Source organism: Meleagris gallopavo, chromosome 7 (genome assembly GCF_905368555.1).
Source record: "Meleagris gallopavo chromosome 7, MGAL_WU_HG_1.1, whole genome shotgun sequence".
NCBI classification, from domain to species: Eukaryota; Metazoa; Chordata; class Aves; order Galliformes; family Phasianidae; genus Meleagris; species Meleagris gallopavo.
In genome coordinates, this window is record NC_139410.1 from 12027371 (window position 1) to 12041382 (window position 14012).

The following is a 14012-nucleotide window of genomic DNA, read 5'->3' on the forward strand; positions in this document are numbered from 1 at the left end:
TTTAATCAAGCATATTCTTAGTAATGGCATCTTTCTGCCATTGAGTGGGGCTGAAATCACGTTCAATGTTGGTCTTTGATAAAAGGAGAAGAGAGTGAAAATAAGATCCTTAAATACGTTTTTGAAACTAGCTTTTGATCAGCCTGAATTTCAGGATTCTGAAACTCGGTTAACTATCACAGGTAACAAAGAAATAAGAACAGCTTTGAGCTGGAATATGTGATTTCTTTGCTCATTTTCTGACCAGATATGATATCAGCGTATGCATTTTGGTAGAAATTAGCCTAAATTGTACTGATTGTATAAATTTTAGGCTGTAATGCAGTAAGCAGAAAGGAATTTGTTTTATTGCAGCACCGATGAAAATCTTGCTTAAGCATTTTTGCTTTAAATCCAGTGAGAGTGGGGGGCACCTTGTACTACAAGTTGAAGAGGAGGAAGGGAGAAGGAATTCCACAGGGAGGAAGGCTTTAGTTTCTAGTTTTTCTTACGCTGCTTTCGTAGTCAACACTGGTGAAGGAAACTTTCTCTGTACCACAAGCCATTCTGGAAACTTATACACTGTTGTTCTGTACCCCTGCATCCTTCGAGTGCTGGGGGCTGCCTGAGATGAGTGCTTAACTTCTGGTGTCACTGTTTCTGCAGGTAAAAATGGAGATCTCCTTCCAACAACAGAAGAGGCTGAAGAACTGGAACGGGCCCTACAGGCTGTAACTTCTCTTGAGTGCCTGAGTACCATTGGAGTACTTACACAGACAGATGGTGTGCCAGTTCAGGAGCTGTCAGATAGAGGGATAGGGGTGTTCTCTACAGGTGCTGGAGCTCCAGGAATGCAGTCCTTGAGTCGAGAGGTTAACACGGATCTGGGGGAGCTGTTGAATGGGCGTATAGTACATGATAACTTCTCCGGTCTGGAGCTGGATGAGAACTTGCTCCGCTCTGCTACCTTGTCCAACCCACCTACGCCCCTGGCAGGGCAGATCCAGGGGCAATTCTCAGCCCCAGCCAACGTCGGCCTTACTTCTGCCACTCTGATAAGCCAGAGTGGCCTTGGGGAGAGAGCCTTCCCAGGACAGTTTCATGGACTTCATGATGGCAGCCATGCCTCCCAGAGGCCCCACCCTGCCCAGCTGCTGAGCAAGGCAGATGACCTGATCACCTCACGACAGCAATACAGCAGTGACCATTCACACTCCTCACCCCACGGAAGCCATTATGATAGTGAGCATGTGCCGTCTCCCTACAGTGACCATATCACATCCCCTCACACCACATCCTTTTCTGGTGATAACCTGGCAGCTACCTTCTCAGCAGAGATGCCCATGATGGCACAGCACTTGCTCCCACCTCAGCTGGATGTGCCACTTAGCGGGGTGGTCAACCCCAGAACTCACTGGGGAAATCTTCCTGTCAATCTTGGGGACCCCTCTCCGTTTAGCAACCTTCTTGGTGCAGATGGACATCTCCTGTCCACCTCCCTGTCCACACCACCTACCACCTCGCACTCAGAGACCACACAGCCTGCCTTCGCCACTGTGACCCCCAACAGCTCCAGTGTGCTTCCGGGGTTGCCGCAGACCAGTTTTAGTGGCATGGGTCCTGCCTCCGCTGAACTCATGGCCTCCACCTCCCCTAAACAACAGCTCCCTCAGTTCAGCGCAGCTTTTGGGCACCAGCTGAGCTCCCACAGTGGCATCCCCAAGGACCTGCAGCCCAGCCACAGCTCCATAGCTCCTCCCACAGGCTTTGCAGTGACCGGTGCCACCGCTACCAGTACCAATAACGCATCTGTGCCCTTCACCACCTCCAGCTGAGCTTGTCTGCCTGGCTCTGTGCAGGTAGATGGGGGACCTGTGTTTTCTTTCATTTCTTCCTTTATTTTTTTTTCTGTCCTCTCTTCCCTCCCACCCCCTTTTTTTTTTTTTTTTTTTTTTTTTTTTTTTTTTAATGAAGGGGTTAAAAAGAAAACCCCAGCTTCAGTACTGACCAGGGTTAGCCCTCTGTGAACCTTGCTGTAGCGTTCACATGTGCTTGTTATGCACTGGTGCTCATTTAGTGCAGGCAGGTTCACTGTTCCCCAGTAATTCTTTAAGGATACAGCACAGTTACTGGATGTAATTGATCTTAGTAGTAAGACCTAGCAATGGGAAGATACCTCAGATTACGGATGCATGTTACTGATTCCTAGGGTTTGGATCAGTGCTTGCCATCCCATTAGCATCTGGTAGAAAGTTTTCCAGTGGGCAGAAGTCTTTTTATTATTATTATTATTTTTTATTTTCCCAAAGGTAGCATCTGGCATTGAAAACTTGGCTGCGCACATTGAATTGAGAATAGTGCACTGAAGTCCTAAAACAAGACCATGGTTCAAGAATGAGTTTGACAGCTTGTTAAGATAGTGTCTTGATCTCCTCTGTGTGCGTGTGTGTGTGTTTGGGGTGCGGGAAGCAGCAGTTCTTTTCTGCTTTTGGTGAAGAAGTGGAAAAAATGGGATTTGTCCCCTTTTGGATCTGGTCACTGTTCTTAATGCATGCTGACTTTTATTTTGATGATGATGATTTTTAATTCATTGAGCAGCAAGGGGAACAATTGACTGGTTGCCCGTAAATTTGAAGGCTGTTGCAAAGCTAACCCAGAGGAAAAAAAAAAAAAACTAAAAAAAAAACTAAAAAAAACCAAAACAAAACCAGAAATGTTGAAATCAAATAATGGTATAGTGAAGATTCCTGTGCAGAAATTCCCTTCCCTGCTGAATTACTGTGGCCTTGTAACATTGATGATTTGCCTTTTCAAGTGTGGCTTTGTCCCAGACTCCTTGCCTGACAGGCTGACAGGTACTTTCCAGGTGAAACTGGAAGAATTCAATTGGTATTCTGCCCATCCACACAAGTCTAGTTCAGGCCCTTTGGTAAGTTCCAAACGGATGCATTTCTCAAATTGTTTCTGCCTATTGTGATTTTTGTTAGCTTTTTTTCACACCAAGCCATATTGTTTTTGGGTTTCTTATGGAACTTGATGCTTTTAACGTGAAGCTGAGTGTGTGTGTGTGAGGAACTAGCAGGTACCTATTAGCAGTCATGGCTAACCAAAAGATAAATCACTAAAGGAAAATAGGTAAATAAGAGGTTTTTTTTGTTTCTTTTTTGGCAGGACAGTTTTGCTTTTACTGCCTACCTGCTGAAGACAGTGTTCAGACTCTTAAGTAGTAATTTCAGAGTAATTTCAGTTCTTATAGAATGGAGTCCATTAGCTTTTAGGTGTTTTTATTTTTTTATTTTGTTTTTAATCCAAGGGATAACAGCAGCAGAAATCCAGAGGTGTTTACATGTATGTCTTTACTGGAAGGGAAAAAAGGAATTTGCTTGCGACTTTATAGGGCTCAGATTTGCTACTATACTTTGATTGTAAAAGTAACTCCTATTTCATTAGTATAACACGTCTCTACTATTCTTGACTTGTTTCTGAGATGCAAATGAGAGAGAATAGAAAAACCCACATTTCAATCTCCGACTGTAGAAGAGGGATTTCCTTCCACCTTAGTGTAATGCATCCTACCTGCATATATTCTAGTCTCATCCAGGAAACTGAGAACCAAGCACATGTGATAGGGAGGCCTAATAAATTGTTTGAGCAAGAGATCTTTGAACTAAGTTTAGTTTCTATAGAAAGTCATTTCGTTAGCAGTCAGGCCCACATCGAACTCTGACCCAAATCTCCTTTCATCTTGCTAAAGAACAGAGTTTAAATGGGAGGGGTCTTGTCTCCTTACTATCATAGCAATCATACTATTTCCTTTTCTTGAAAGGTTTGTCCTCCTTAAACTTAAAGGAGTATGGATGATGTGTATGTCCTTTATGAAATTGCAAGTGTATGTGGGTGGAGGAAACAAAAAAGATTTTCATGCTTCTGTTGTTATGAAGTCCTTATTTCATACTTGGTAAAATAGATCTTAATAATATAACGCAAATATTTTTTAAGTGGTGATTTAAATATGTTTGTAACATTTAAATGTTTTTAAATCATGTAAAAAGTTGAATTGAAGCCTATGAAATCCTGCTTGTGATTGTCCTGCTGATTGAGGAATGCCCAGTGGTATTGTGAAATGAGGCAAATCTGACAAGGCATTTATTTATTTTTGTATTAAGTTCCCCACACTTTGTTGAGGAGACAACTGTTTGATTTGCAAATGATTTTCCTTGTGTCCATATTCTTTCTTCATGTTTTGGATGACTGGCTGAAAAAAAGTGAAGAATTAGTATACCAAATGGTTAATTCTTTAATCTGCTTGTGTATTTGTGTCATTTTTAGAGGATGTTAATTTTTATAAATTGGTTTCAGGACTTTGGTCTTGAAATGATTCTTGTGCCCATCAAACTCTCTAATGAAGCTGCAGCTATTGCAGAGTTTAATTGCTCCATATTACATTTCTCTTTCTTAGCAAATGCAGGGTGTGAAGCCGGGGGAGGAATGGAGGGCCAAGTTCAGCTTGCTCAAATTGGCATAAATTTCAGAGGAGTTCTTTGGTATAAGGTCACTGTGAGTTTGTACTGGTGTAATTCAGAACAGAATCCAGATCCTGATCTGAGTGTTATTTTAGTCAGGGAATTTCAAAAGCTATCAAAGTTATGCAGGTTCATAATTCTCATTTGAAATGATTGGCCATTATGGATCTGCATTCCTATAAGGCAGCCTAGGACATCAACTCTTCCACCACTTAAACTTCAGTTTTGTATATCCTTTGATGACCTTTTCCTGACAAGTGATTAGGTAACATTTTTCAGTGAGCAAACTAAATTTGCAGTAAACTGTATTATTAGAAATGAAGTTGTTCGTATGCATTGGAAGTAGGAATCCCTCTGTCCTGTCTGATAGAGTTCTGAAATGGGCCACCGTTCTTGCCTTCTCCTGATTCACCTCCTATTTTTTCCACTGCCAGCCTGACGAGAACTTAGGAGAACTGATCTTAGGTTTACAGGAGGGTTCGTACCAGTAGGCTTCTACACCTGCAGAGCCCATTGAGTTCAGCGGATCGGTGTCTTACTGCTGGATATGAAAGATCCCATTGAGGACCTTGCGCAGCCAAAAATTTGGCACCTCTTCCTCTGGGAAGTGTTGCAGGTCTGGAGAGGTAGTCCTTGTGTAATTCCTGAATAGCATTCACCCTCTCTTGCTGAGGTTTTTGAATATCATCTCCTTGTACAGCAATTAGCACTCTAATCGCCCTTTCACCAAAGAGTCGGTGTAGCAATTTCAGTCCATTGATTTGAGTTGGTCAATATCTGTCATGCCCTTTACATATGAATGGATGGAATAAAGCTAGTTTAACTTAAAAGTTAATTTCCTTACATAAGATTTGAGTTGTAGAGAATTGAGAAAAGAATTAGACCTAGAATAAAGTACCATTAGGATCGTTTTTTGTTAATAGCTGCATCTCAATAATTCTTTGTACAAAAGTATAAGAATTGACATAATGACACATAACAGTGTATGGAGGCTGATAGGAGCAGCCTGATGGTGGCCTGGTGTGTAAGGTGTTCTGTTAGATACACTTTCACTTAGGAAGATTTTAGGCCAACTTCGAGGGGAGCCATATTCACTTAGATACCTCAAGGCTGATTTGTTCTTAGGCCTTGTCATTAACTGATAGAAAAAGATGCATCTGTGATGCAAGAAGATAGGAAAGATGCCATTTTTTGTCCCCTCCAGCTTTCCATTTCCTCCAGGTTCTTGCTTAGTTCTCTTCTCGTTGGTAGCAAGCTTCTTTGTGTCTTTGGACATAAAGGTCAGTGAAACAATTACATCAATAATGCTGAAAGGTAGCACAGATGCAGGTCTGCCTCATACACTACAGTCTGCAACAGCTAGGCTTCCCACTTCTTTCAGCAGGTTAGTGAATGAGGATTCACAGCTCTTGTTTGAAAACATTAGAATGCATTGAGAAGCTTACAACCCATTAGGCAAAAAGCAGAGATGGTATTGGAAGTACAAATTGTAAGGGAAGAAATGTTAAAAGAGGAGCTGGGAATGAATTTGCAGGTTAGTACCCACATTCAGTTAGAAGCACTATTTTGTTGTAATCACAAGTACAGTCTAGGGTTGAATTGGCTTGCCAGGGAAGGTGGGTCTCAAGGAATAATACCCTGTAGAGGTATCTTCACTGAGAAGTTGTCCCTATTGATTAAGTACACATGCTGCTGGTCCACATCTGAAGCTCCAGCTCCTCCATGGTACTGTAGCAGCATGGCTGTTGCATTTCCCTGTAGGCATCAGCAGGACCAGCTCCCTGGTACTGAATCTTTCAAGTGGTGGAAGGCAAGGCCTCAGCAAGGGGAGTTTTCAGCAGGCAAACAGTAGGCAACTCACCTGTGGTGATTCTTCTGATTCTTCTGCAGTGAGGCATTGTGTGGGTGTCTGGACAGCTTTCCTCATGGGATGTTTCTTTTTGCCTTTGAATTTTTGCCATGACATGTAAAGAAGTCTCCTATGCAGGCCAGTTGCAGCATCTTCTGGTGGCGGAGATACTAACTGAAGGAATAGGTTTGGATCTTCTGAGTGATATTTAGTGCTGGGGTGTTGTGGGCTGCTCCTCTTACCCCTCTACCCTCCTTTTATTTCCTTCCCTCTGCATTCTCCGTTATTCTTTCTTTTAGTCTCCCATTCTCAGATAGTTCTCCAGGGTAAGTAATGCTAAGTAATGCCAACCGTAAGTCTTCTGTGGCTTGGTCCTGAGCGAATGTGGCTGTGAAACACAAAGAAGGAGAGATTCCTGCATTTCATAGCATACATCTGGAGTGCTAGAATGACAGTGTACTAGACGTAAAATATTTCGCAGCTCAGTGAGTAGGGTTTCACAGCACAATGATAGGTTGGATGCTGAGGAGCACACACATCAGCAGTGAATGTGTAGGCTTATAGTGAACATTTGCCTTCTCACAGATTTTTCTTGTTTTGAGAAGTGCATCAGTAGAAAAACACAAAAGTTATAGATTATTCTCTTGAAAAGCTGCATGAAGAAGCCCAGCTAAAAGTAAAGATGGTTGGGGGAAAAATTGACATTTGAACTTACTAAGCTTAAATTCAAACTTCAGGTGACTCCTAGTCTGTGAGAGACCTTAGCTCTTTCAGCTAAATTATTGGGAATGAAAAGCCTGTGGAGAAGGAGGAATTGTAGAATGTTATGTCTTGGAACAATTTTCTCACCCATATCTTCATCCATTTAAACACAAACCAAAAAAGTGACTCAGTTCTGGGAGCTTTTCCTTTGCTGTTCTGCTACTTGTCTCCTGGTTGTTGGGTTCTTTGTTTTCCCCTGTTGTATTCTGCTTCCACACACTTGTTCTCTGGCCCCTGTGGAATAGGGTGGCAGTGGAGCATGAAAGAAGTCAGTGGGCTTGGCTGTAGATGGACATCAGTAGAGAAGGCTTTCTTTTTCCAGCTCCTTATAAGCGTTGGCATCTTTTCAGTCTTCCCTGGCTCACAGAATTTAGTTTGGAAGTCAACAGGTTGAAATTCAGGCTTTTGACCATAAAACTGTACGTAGTTGATGAGGAAAAAATGCATTCCTTGTGCTCCTTCCCCTCCCTAGCCCCCAAGCACACACACAGTGAGATGCACAGAGTACGTGCGCGTGCACTTGGTCCAGCAGCACTAACATTTTATCTGCTTCCTGTCTTCACCAGCCGGCGCCCACTGAAGTGAGCTCTGGGTGGGTGATGTCCCCAGGTATCCTCTGGAAAACTTTAACTTTGGTGCAGATTGCTCTAATGTAGCTGACTGACATGGCATTTGCTTCTACTTTGGAGTGGATAATTTACCCTGTAATGACTCTAACCTGCGTTCCAAACAGCATAGTTGGTCCCAGTGAAAACAGATTCATTCTGAAGTGATGAACAGTTGGGTTCTCATGCAAAATATCTACACATCCTACCAGAAGGGGTTGAACCAGTTTCTCTGAACAGTGATTACCTTCACTGTACAGTTTTGGGTATGTCTCAGGGATTCCTTGTGGAAATAAGGGCAGTTAACAAAAAAAAAAAAGAAAAAAAAAAAAAAAAAAAAAAAAAAAGAAAAAAAAGTAAATAGTTTTAAAAGTAAATAATAATTTAAGGTAGAGCGTCATCTAAGTGAGAGTGCAAGAAAGAGAAATCCGTGTTCAATTTTCTAGTCCACTGTCTGGCTTAGGGACTCTTTCTCTTCTTCTCGGGGCTCTCAAGATCAACATACAGAATCTTTTTCATCACGCTCAGCTTTAAACTTTTTATTTAAAGATACCCTTCCCCAATGAGCTTTCAGAATACTTATTGTAGATTTTAAGAGAAATGGTATATTAATTTATGCTATTAACATCACCTCATAAATTATAAGTTTTATACTAAAGCTGTATTGAGTGTAATGAATTATGTTGCATATGTGTTTTTAATGGCTATAAAATTATATACAAGCTTTTTTGGGAAGACAAACTAGTGAAGCACCTTTTTACACTGGATTTTGCCGTGTCAAGGTGTACAGCTATTCTTTGCTACCTTGCAGATATCTATATCTATATCTATATATAGATATATATATATAATTAAAATAAAATGGTATCCTGTATCAACAAAGCATAGAACTCTTTTTAACCCTTATATCACTGTTCCTATATCTCTTTTTAAATTTTATTTTGAGTGTTACATTCTGCAATAATTTATCTGTGGTTTGTACCATTGATTAGACATATTTAGTTACAGGGTAAATAGATCAAATTAAAAAATCCAACTACTGTAGCTGGAAGTTGTGAACCAAGTTTTAAGACTTTTTTTTTTTTTTTTAATAATATATTTATTTCCAGTTAGCTCTGTGAGTTGGAATTTGAAAAGTCAGAACATTAGAAATCTCAGTGTCTTATTCAGGAATTTTCCCCCTCCTTTCCTCACAAAGGAATTCCCACTGTGACTTATAAATAGAATTAGACTGCTTGTGTGCATGTATGTATGATATATACACACAAAAAATATGCATTGGGGGGGATGTATGTGCGATACGAATGTGTATATTGTATGTAGGTCATAGTTTTGTAAAGAGACAAGTAGTCGAGAGGTGATGGAATGTATTGTAGAAATGTGATTATTTAGTAGGGGGTTCCTATGTCCTCACTGTTGTATAAATAACTCAAACTCTCTACTATATAATCTTCTGTTATAAGGCTAATTCTGATATCACGTCAATTTTACTGTTTTTTAAATGACTTGCAGTGAGCCCTGTTTAAAATGTCATGAAATTACCAAGCTCCCAAAGACAGCCTTTACATAGAATACATGGAGGATGAGAAGGGATGGGAGAATTGAGTAATATTTGTCAGGAGAATTTGAAATGGAGAGTTCTGTGATGACGACGAGACAGAGGGATTATGAATTTTTGCAAATTAATACCTGAATCTCTTATGGTCTGATGTGGAAAATGTGGTTAACCAGTTGTACTTGGTTTTCAACTCAGGTTGTAAGGAGCACTGGTTGAAGACCGATCTCCATTCTGTAAGAGGCTCTTGTCTTCAAAGCAGATTCTTTTCTTTCCTGAAGGTCTTTGTGTGTATTGATTTTGCTCCAGAATTGCTGTTTTGGGATTACAGAGCAAAATACACTTTCAGCCCAGGGAATTCCACTTGTGAGTTTTCGAATTTGGTTTTGTCCATTTAGCTTTTTTCATAATTGGAGAAGGAAGATTTCTTTGAGAGTTCTCACTTGAAAGGGTGAGGAATCAGAAACATTCTTACATTTTTGCTTACACTTCATACTGTGCATCAGTTACAACATTTAGGCTGGAGAAAAGTAAAACCTAAATGTTATTTATTCCTACAGTTTCACTTTTAGTGATGCTGATCCCGGTGGCTTTAAAAATCTGTTTAGATGAACAGAGCTTCCAATATTGCATAGATATTTTAATTTTAATTTTTTGATTTTTTTTTTTTTAAAGCAGTTGCAAATCAAACATTGAAGTTTTTGTACATTCCCTTCTCTCTCAGTATGGCCATGCCACAGTGCATTTCCTTTCTCATGCATCTGCATGTTCAAGTGAACAGGGCAGGGAGGTGGATGTTGTCAGAGGCCTTTCCTTCTCATTGTGTGGTGGTAATGGGAGCTAGCAGCATAAATCTGTATGCCTTTGGGGGAAAAATAGACCTGCTTCTGTGTATACCTGTACAGAGAGAGATATCTGTATATGAGATGTTGGTAGCACTTTGCTGAATGTGCTTTTGTCCTCATGATGCACGATAAATAGGTATGAATGCAATCAATGTGTGTGTATGTGTGTATGTATATATATATATATATGCATACAGATGTACAGATGGAATATACATAGTATCACACACGTGCATTAGTTGTAACATGAACAAGTGTGTGAGCTGAAAGACTAGCCGTAACCTATGTGTAACAGTTAAGCACGTGGTGCCAAACAAGGTGGTCTTAGTTCATCTGAGGGCTTTGGTTGGTGTCAGTGATTGGTCTGATCTTGGTCACCACTGACTTTTGTTACCTCAGCCCTCAAAGCAGAATTTCCTTGGTACATTTTTGCTTCTGTGTATATTAATACTCAGTGAGGCCTCTTGCAATGCCAACCTCTTTTGCTTTGCTACTCCATTACCTCCATTCCAGCTCCTCCCTGTCCCGGTATCTCTGAAGCTTATCATGCTGTAGAAATAAGCAGCTCTAATGGCCCAGTCCAGCACTTCCTATGCATTAGGGAAATCATCTGGGTGACTGCAGTGGCAGCTGAATTGGGCCCTGAGCATTTGCTTGACCCTAGGCAGATTTTTCCAGTTACTCAACTGTACTTGACCATGACTGTGATTGATTTGCAGATGAACGCTAACTTCTCTTAGAAACTGATGCAAAGTTACCTAGCATATTAAAAGGTTAACCCAGCACCACGATTCAGAGGTAAACACTCAAAATGAGAAAAGCAAACCCACTGGAAACTGGGGCTTAATTTTCAGCCCCAGGGAGAAAAAGGGAGCTCAGTGTGCCTTTCCCGTAAGGAGAGCAGTGAGCAGAAGGCAGCCTTGTGCTGGTTCTGAGCAGCGCTGTTGTCAAACATATCAAGAGAAACACAGCTCGTTAGTTTTACCAATAAACAGATTTTAAAGTGAGCTGCAGAGTTGACCATTAGCATGCAAGAACTTTGCATCTCATTGTGCATTGAATGATTTTGCTTATGCAAGTAAATTGTGTTTTTAAGTATTTTATTTTGTTTTCTGGCTAGCTGGAGTTCCCCTGTCTTTTTAGCAGAAAGCAGCTGTCAGAAACCTGCTCAGTCACACGTAAGCACTGCTGACATTCATGGCTTGCTTACCTGTGGTTTCAGAGGAGAGCGCAGCTCCATTCTGCCACCAGGCCTTACTGCAGTCCACGTTTTTAGTCTGGGTATGGCACTGTTTTTCTTGGCCACAGTTCAGCCATGGAATTTTGTCTTCCTTGCGTTTCTATTAGGAAAAGGTAACTGATGTACTGTTCCATCAGTTCTTTCATGCAATCATACATGACAATTTCTATAATACATATGTTTGGGTGTATGTATGGGTATGGTTGTGTACTGTGTGTGTATAATACATGTATGCACACATAGATGACCCTATTTCAGTTTATGTATGTGGAAAACATACTTGTTGGTCCTCTCTTGGTATATACTCATGCATTCGTATATTAAATATGTATATAGAGTGTAGATGTCCTGCATATACATGTGTATATGTTACAAACCTTGGATGGCATTTTTTTAAACATTTTGCAAATTGCTGTCCCTTATGAGATATTTTCTCTGAAGCTGCATTATATAGAAGAAATGGAGAAATGTGTTATCAAAGTTTTATTTTAAAAAGGAGACTCTTGATTATCTAAAGCCATTTGTAATTGTCTTTTGAATTTTTACTAGAAGGGTTGTTATTAAAAAAGAGGGGAAAAAAAAAGAAAAAGGAAAAAAAAAAAACCCACCACAAACAACGAAACAAGCAGACCTTACTCCCACCATCACTTAAGATAGAAAGAAAGAAATGGAAGTGCAAGTTCCGAAGTATTTATTTCCTTCTGAGGCATATTGGAATCATGTTCTGCCCACCTCCCTTCTCTAAATGGAATTAATGATTCATGGTTTCTTTTACACAGCTTTCCCCATTATTTTACCTTTTTCAGTCACTGTTCACCTCCAACATTTGGTAGTGCTGATGGCACTGAGGAGATCTTGTGCTCTTCTGTCCTTTCCAGGAATAATTCTGGTGCATCACTATCGTGTTTCATGTTAATATACTTGTGGAGGATGGATATTTTTTATGAAGATGTCTGTAACAAGTTTTTAACTTATTTAATGTGAGAAGCCTTTGCTGGAGTCTGTTGTTTCTTTCCAAAGAGTTTTGCTTTTTTCATCATCATTCATTAGTTCCCTTCTTATTTAATACCTGAGGTGTTAGGGTTTGGGTTGTATTATTGTGGGTTTTTGTTGTTTTTGTTTTTGTGGTTTTTTTTTTTTTGCTCTATTTTTAAATTCCCCAAAAATGTTTATCTGCAAGTGGAGCAAAAGAGGTGTCAGCCCCACCCAATTCCTCTTTGCAGTTAAGAATAAATATCTATGTTTTGGGTTTAATAAAAGAGAAGGTGGCAAATGGACAATCTGAAGTGCTTTAGAAGGAACGGTCTCTCTTTCCAAGGCTGTCTCAGAGAAGTTTGTGTTTGGTGTCATTTTAAAGGCAGTGTGATCGCACTGATATCAGAAACAGCCTTCTAACAAAGAGCCTCGTACAGCTGTTTGGCCACTCGAGTTTAAAGCATAAAGTTGCAGTGGGAAAGCACAGGTGAGGCAGTGTATTTGAACCAGTGAATTGTAGCTTGCAAACGTAACTGATTTTGAAGTAACTGCATGGTAGCAAGGATTAGCAGTCTCTTACACCCCTTCCTTGTTCCCTTTCATCCCCAACATGTATTCAGCATACCACACATTGGGAAAAACGACAGCTTGCTACAGCGAAGCTAAATCCAATAGTGACTGCTTAAAGGGAACATACAAACTTGCACTGCCGCATTCTGTACCACGCTGATGGGCACAAAAAGCCCCGTCTGCTTCTGCAGATGTGCCGCTTTGGGGAGAGCGGAACCTGGGGATGCCCAAGGAGAGCAGTCGCAGTGCCAGCAGCTCCCAGAGCGGTTCTGACAGCGTTCCAGGCTGGGTAGGAAAGCTCCTGTTTGTACTTCCCTTTAAATAGGATCGGTTGGCTCACATGTTCCTCATACTTCTCAATGAATGTACTGTATTACCATAAAAAAAAAAAAAAAAAAATCAATGAAAATGATGATAGATTGGTCTCCTTTTGTTATCTGGTCCTTGTTTAATTTGTTTAAGGGTTTTTGTATACAAAAGTTTACATTTTTATGTATATTTTTCTTGTGTAAAAACTGATGTAATATGTGTATAAAACACTGTATGTATTATCTGTATATAGTGTGACAAAATGATTTTCTTTCTTTCTTTTGGATGTATTAATAAATCTTGCTGTGAAGTGGCTGTGTTTTCTATGATGAAACCCTCAGAGCCATTTCCTAACTCCAAGCTGTATGAATAGTGCTCAGGCTGAAATCTGATCTAATCCATCAAATGTTTTGTTCTTTCCCTCCCCCCCAAGGTGTATCTTAAGCACAACTGTCCTTCGTTTTGCTAGCTGTAGAGTCTGACTGTGCTCTGGTTTATTCTATATTGCTTTTTAATAACATTAGCTAATTAGTTTTGCAAACAAACTGAGGTCTTCAATCTCACTCCCGATTCTAATTATAGTACTTTCTAACTCTGGATTACTGGCCTAGGGAGCAGATCCTTTTTATCTTGTTTTCTGTTGTGAACTGCAGAGCTGTGCTTGAAATACCATCTGAGGGATTGCAAAAGAACCGTTAGGCCACGGCCTGAGCCAGTGATTGAGCACCTGGTGAAGGGGCATAGCCAGCCCTGGGAGCACAGGTGCGAGCAGTTCACCTGTGTGATTGGGAGGGGTGAAC

The 14012-nt window shown here is 40.5% G+C and overlaps 1 protein-coding gene across 4 annotated transcripts in view; it reads left to right on the forward strand.

Annotated features, from left to right (window-relative positions):
• The window catches only part of INO80D (INO80 complex subunit D), a 44129-nt gene extending 30607 nt beyond the window's left edge, over window positions 1-13522 (forward strand). For 3 of the 4 annotated variants that reach the window (XM_010713503.4, XM_010713504.4, XM_010713501.3), the window contains one exon: window positions 646-13522. In XM_010713503.4, coding sequence (XP_010711805.2) covers window positions 646-1814 — 1169 coding nt within the window. In that variant the 3' untranslated portion in view covers window positions 1815-13522. The remainder of the gene's footprint in view (window positions 1-645) is intronic. The other variant, XM_010713502.3, reaches the window with a different exon arrangement.
• The last annotated feature ends 490 nt before the right edge of the window (window positions 13523-14012 follow it).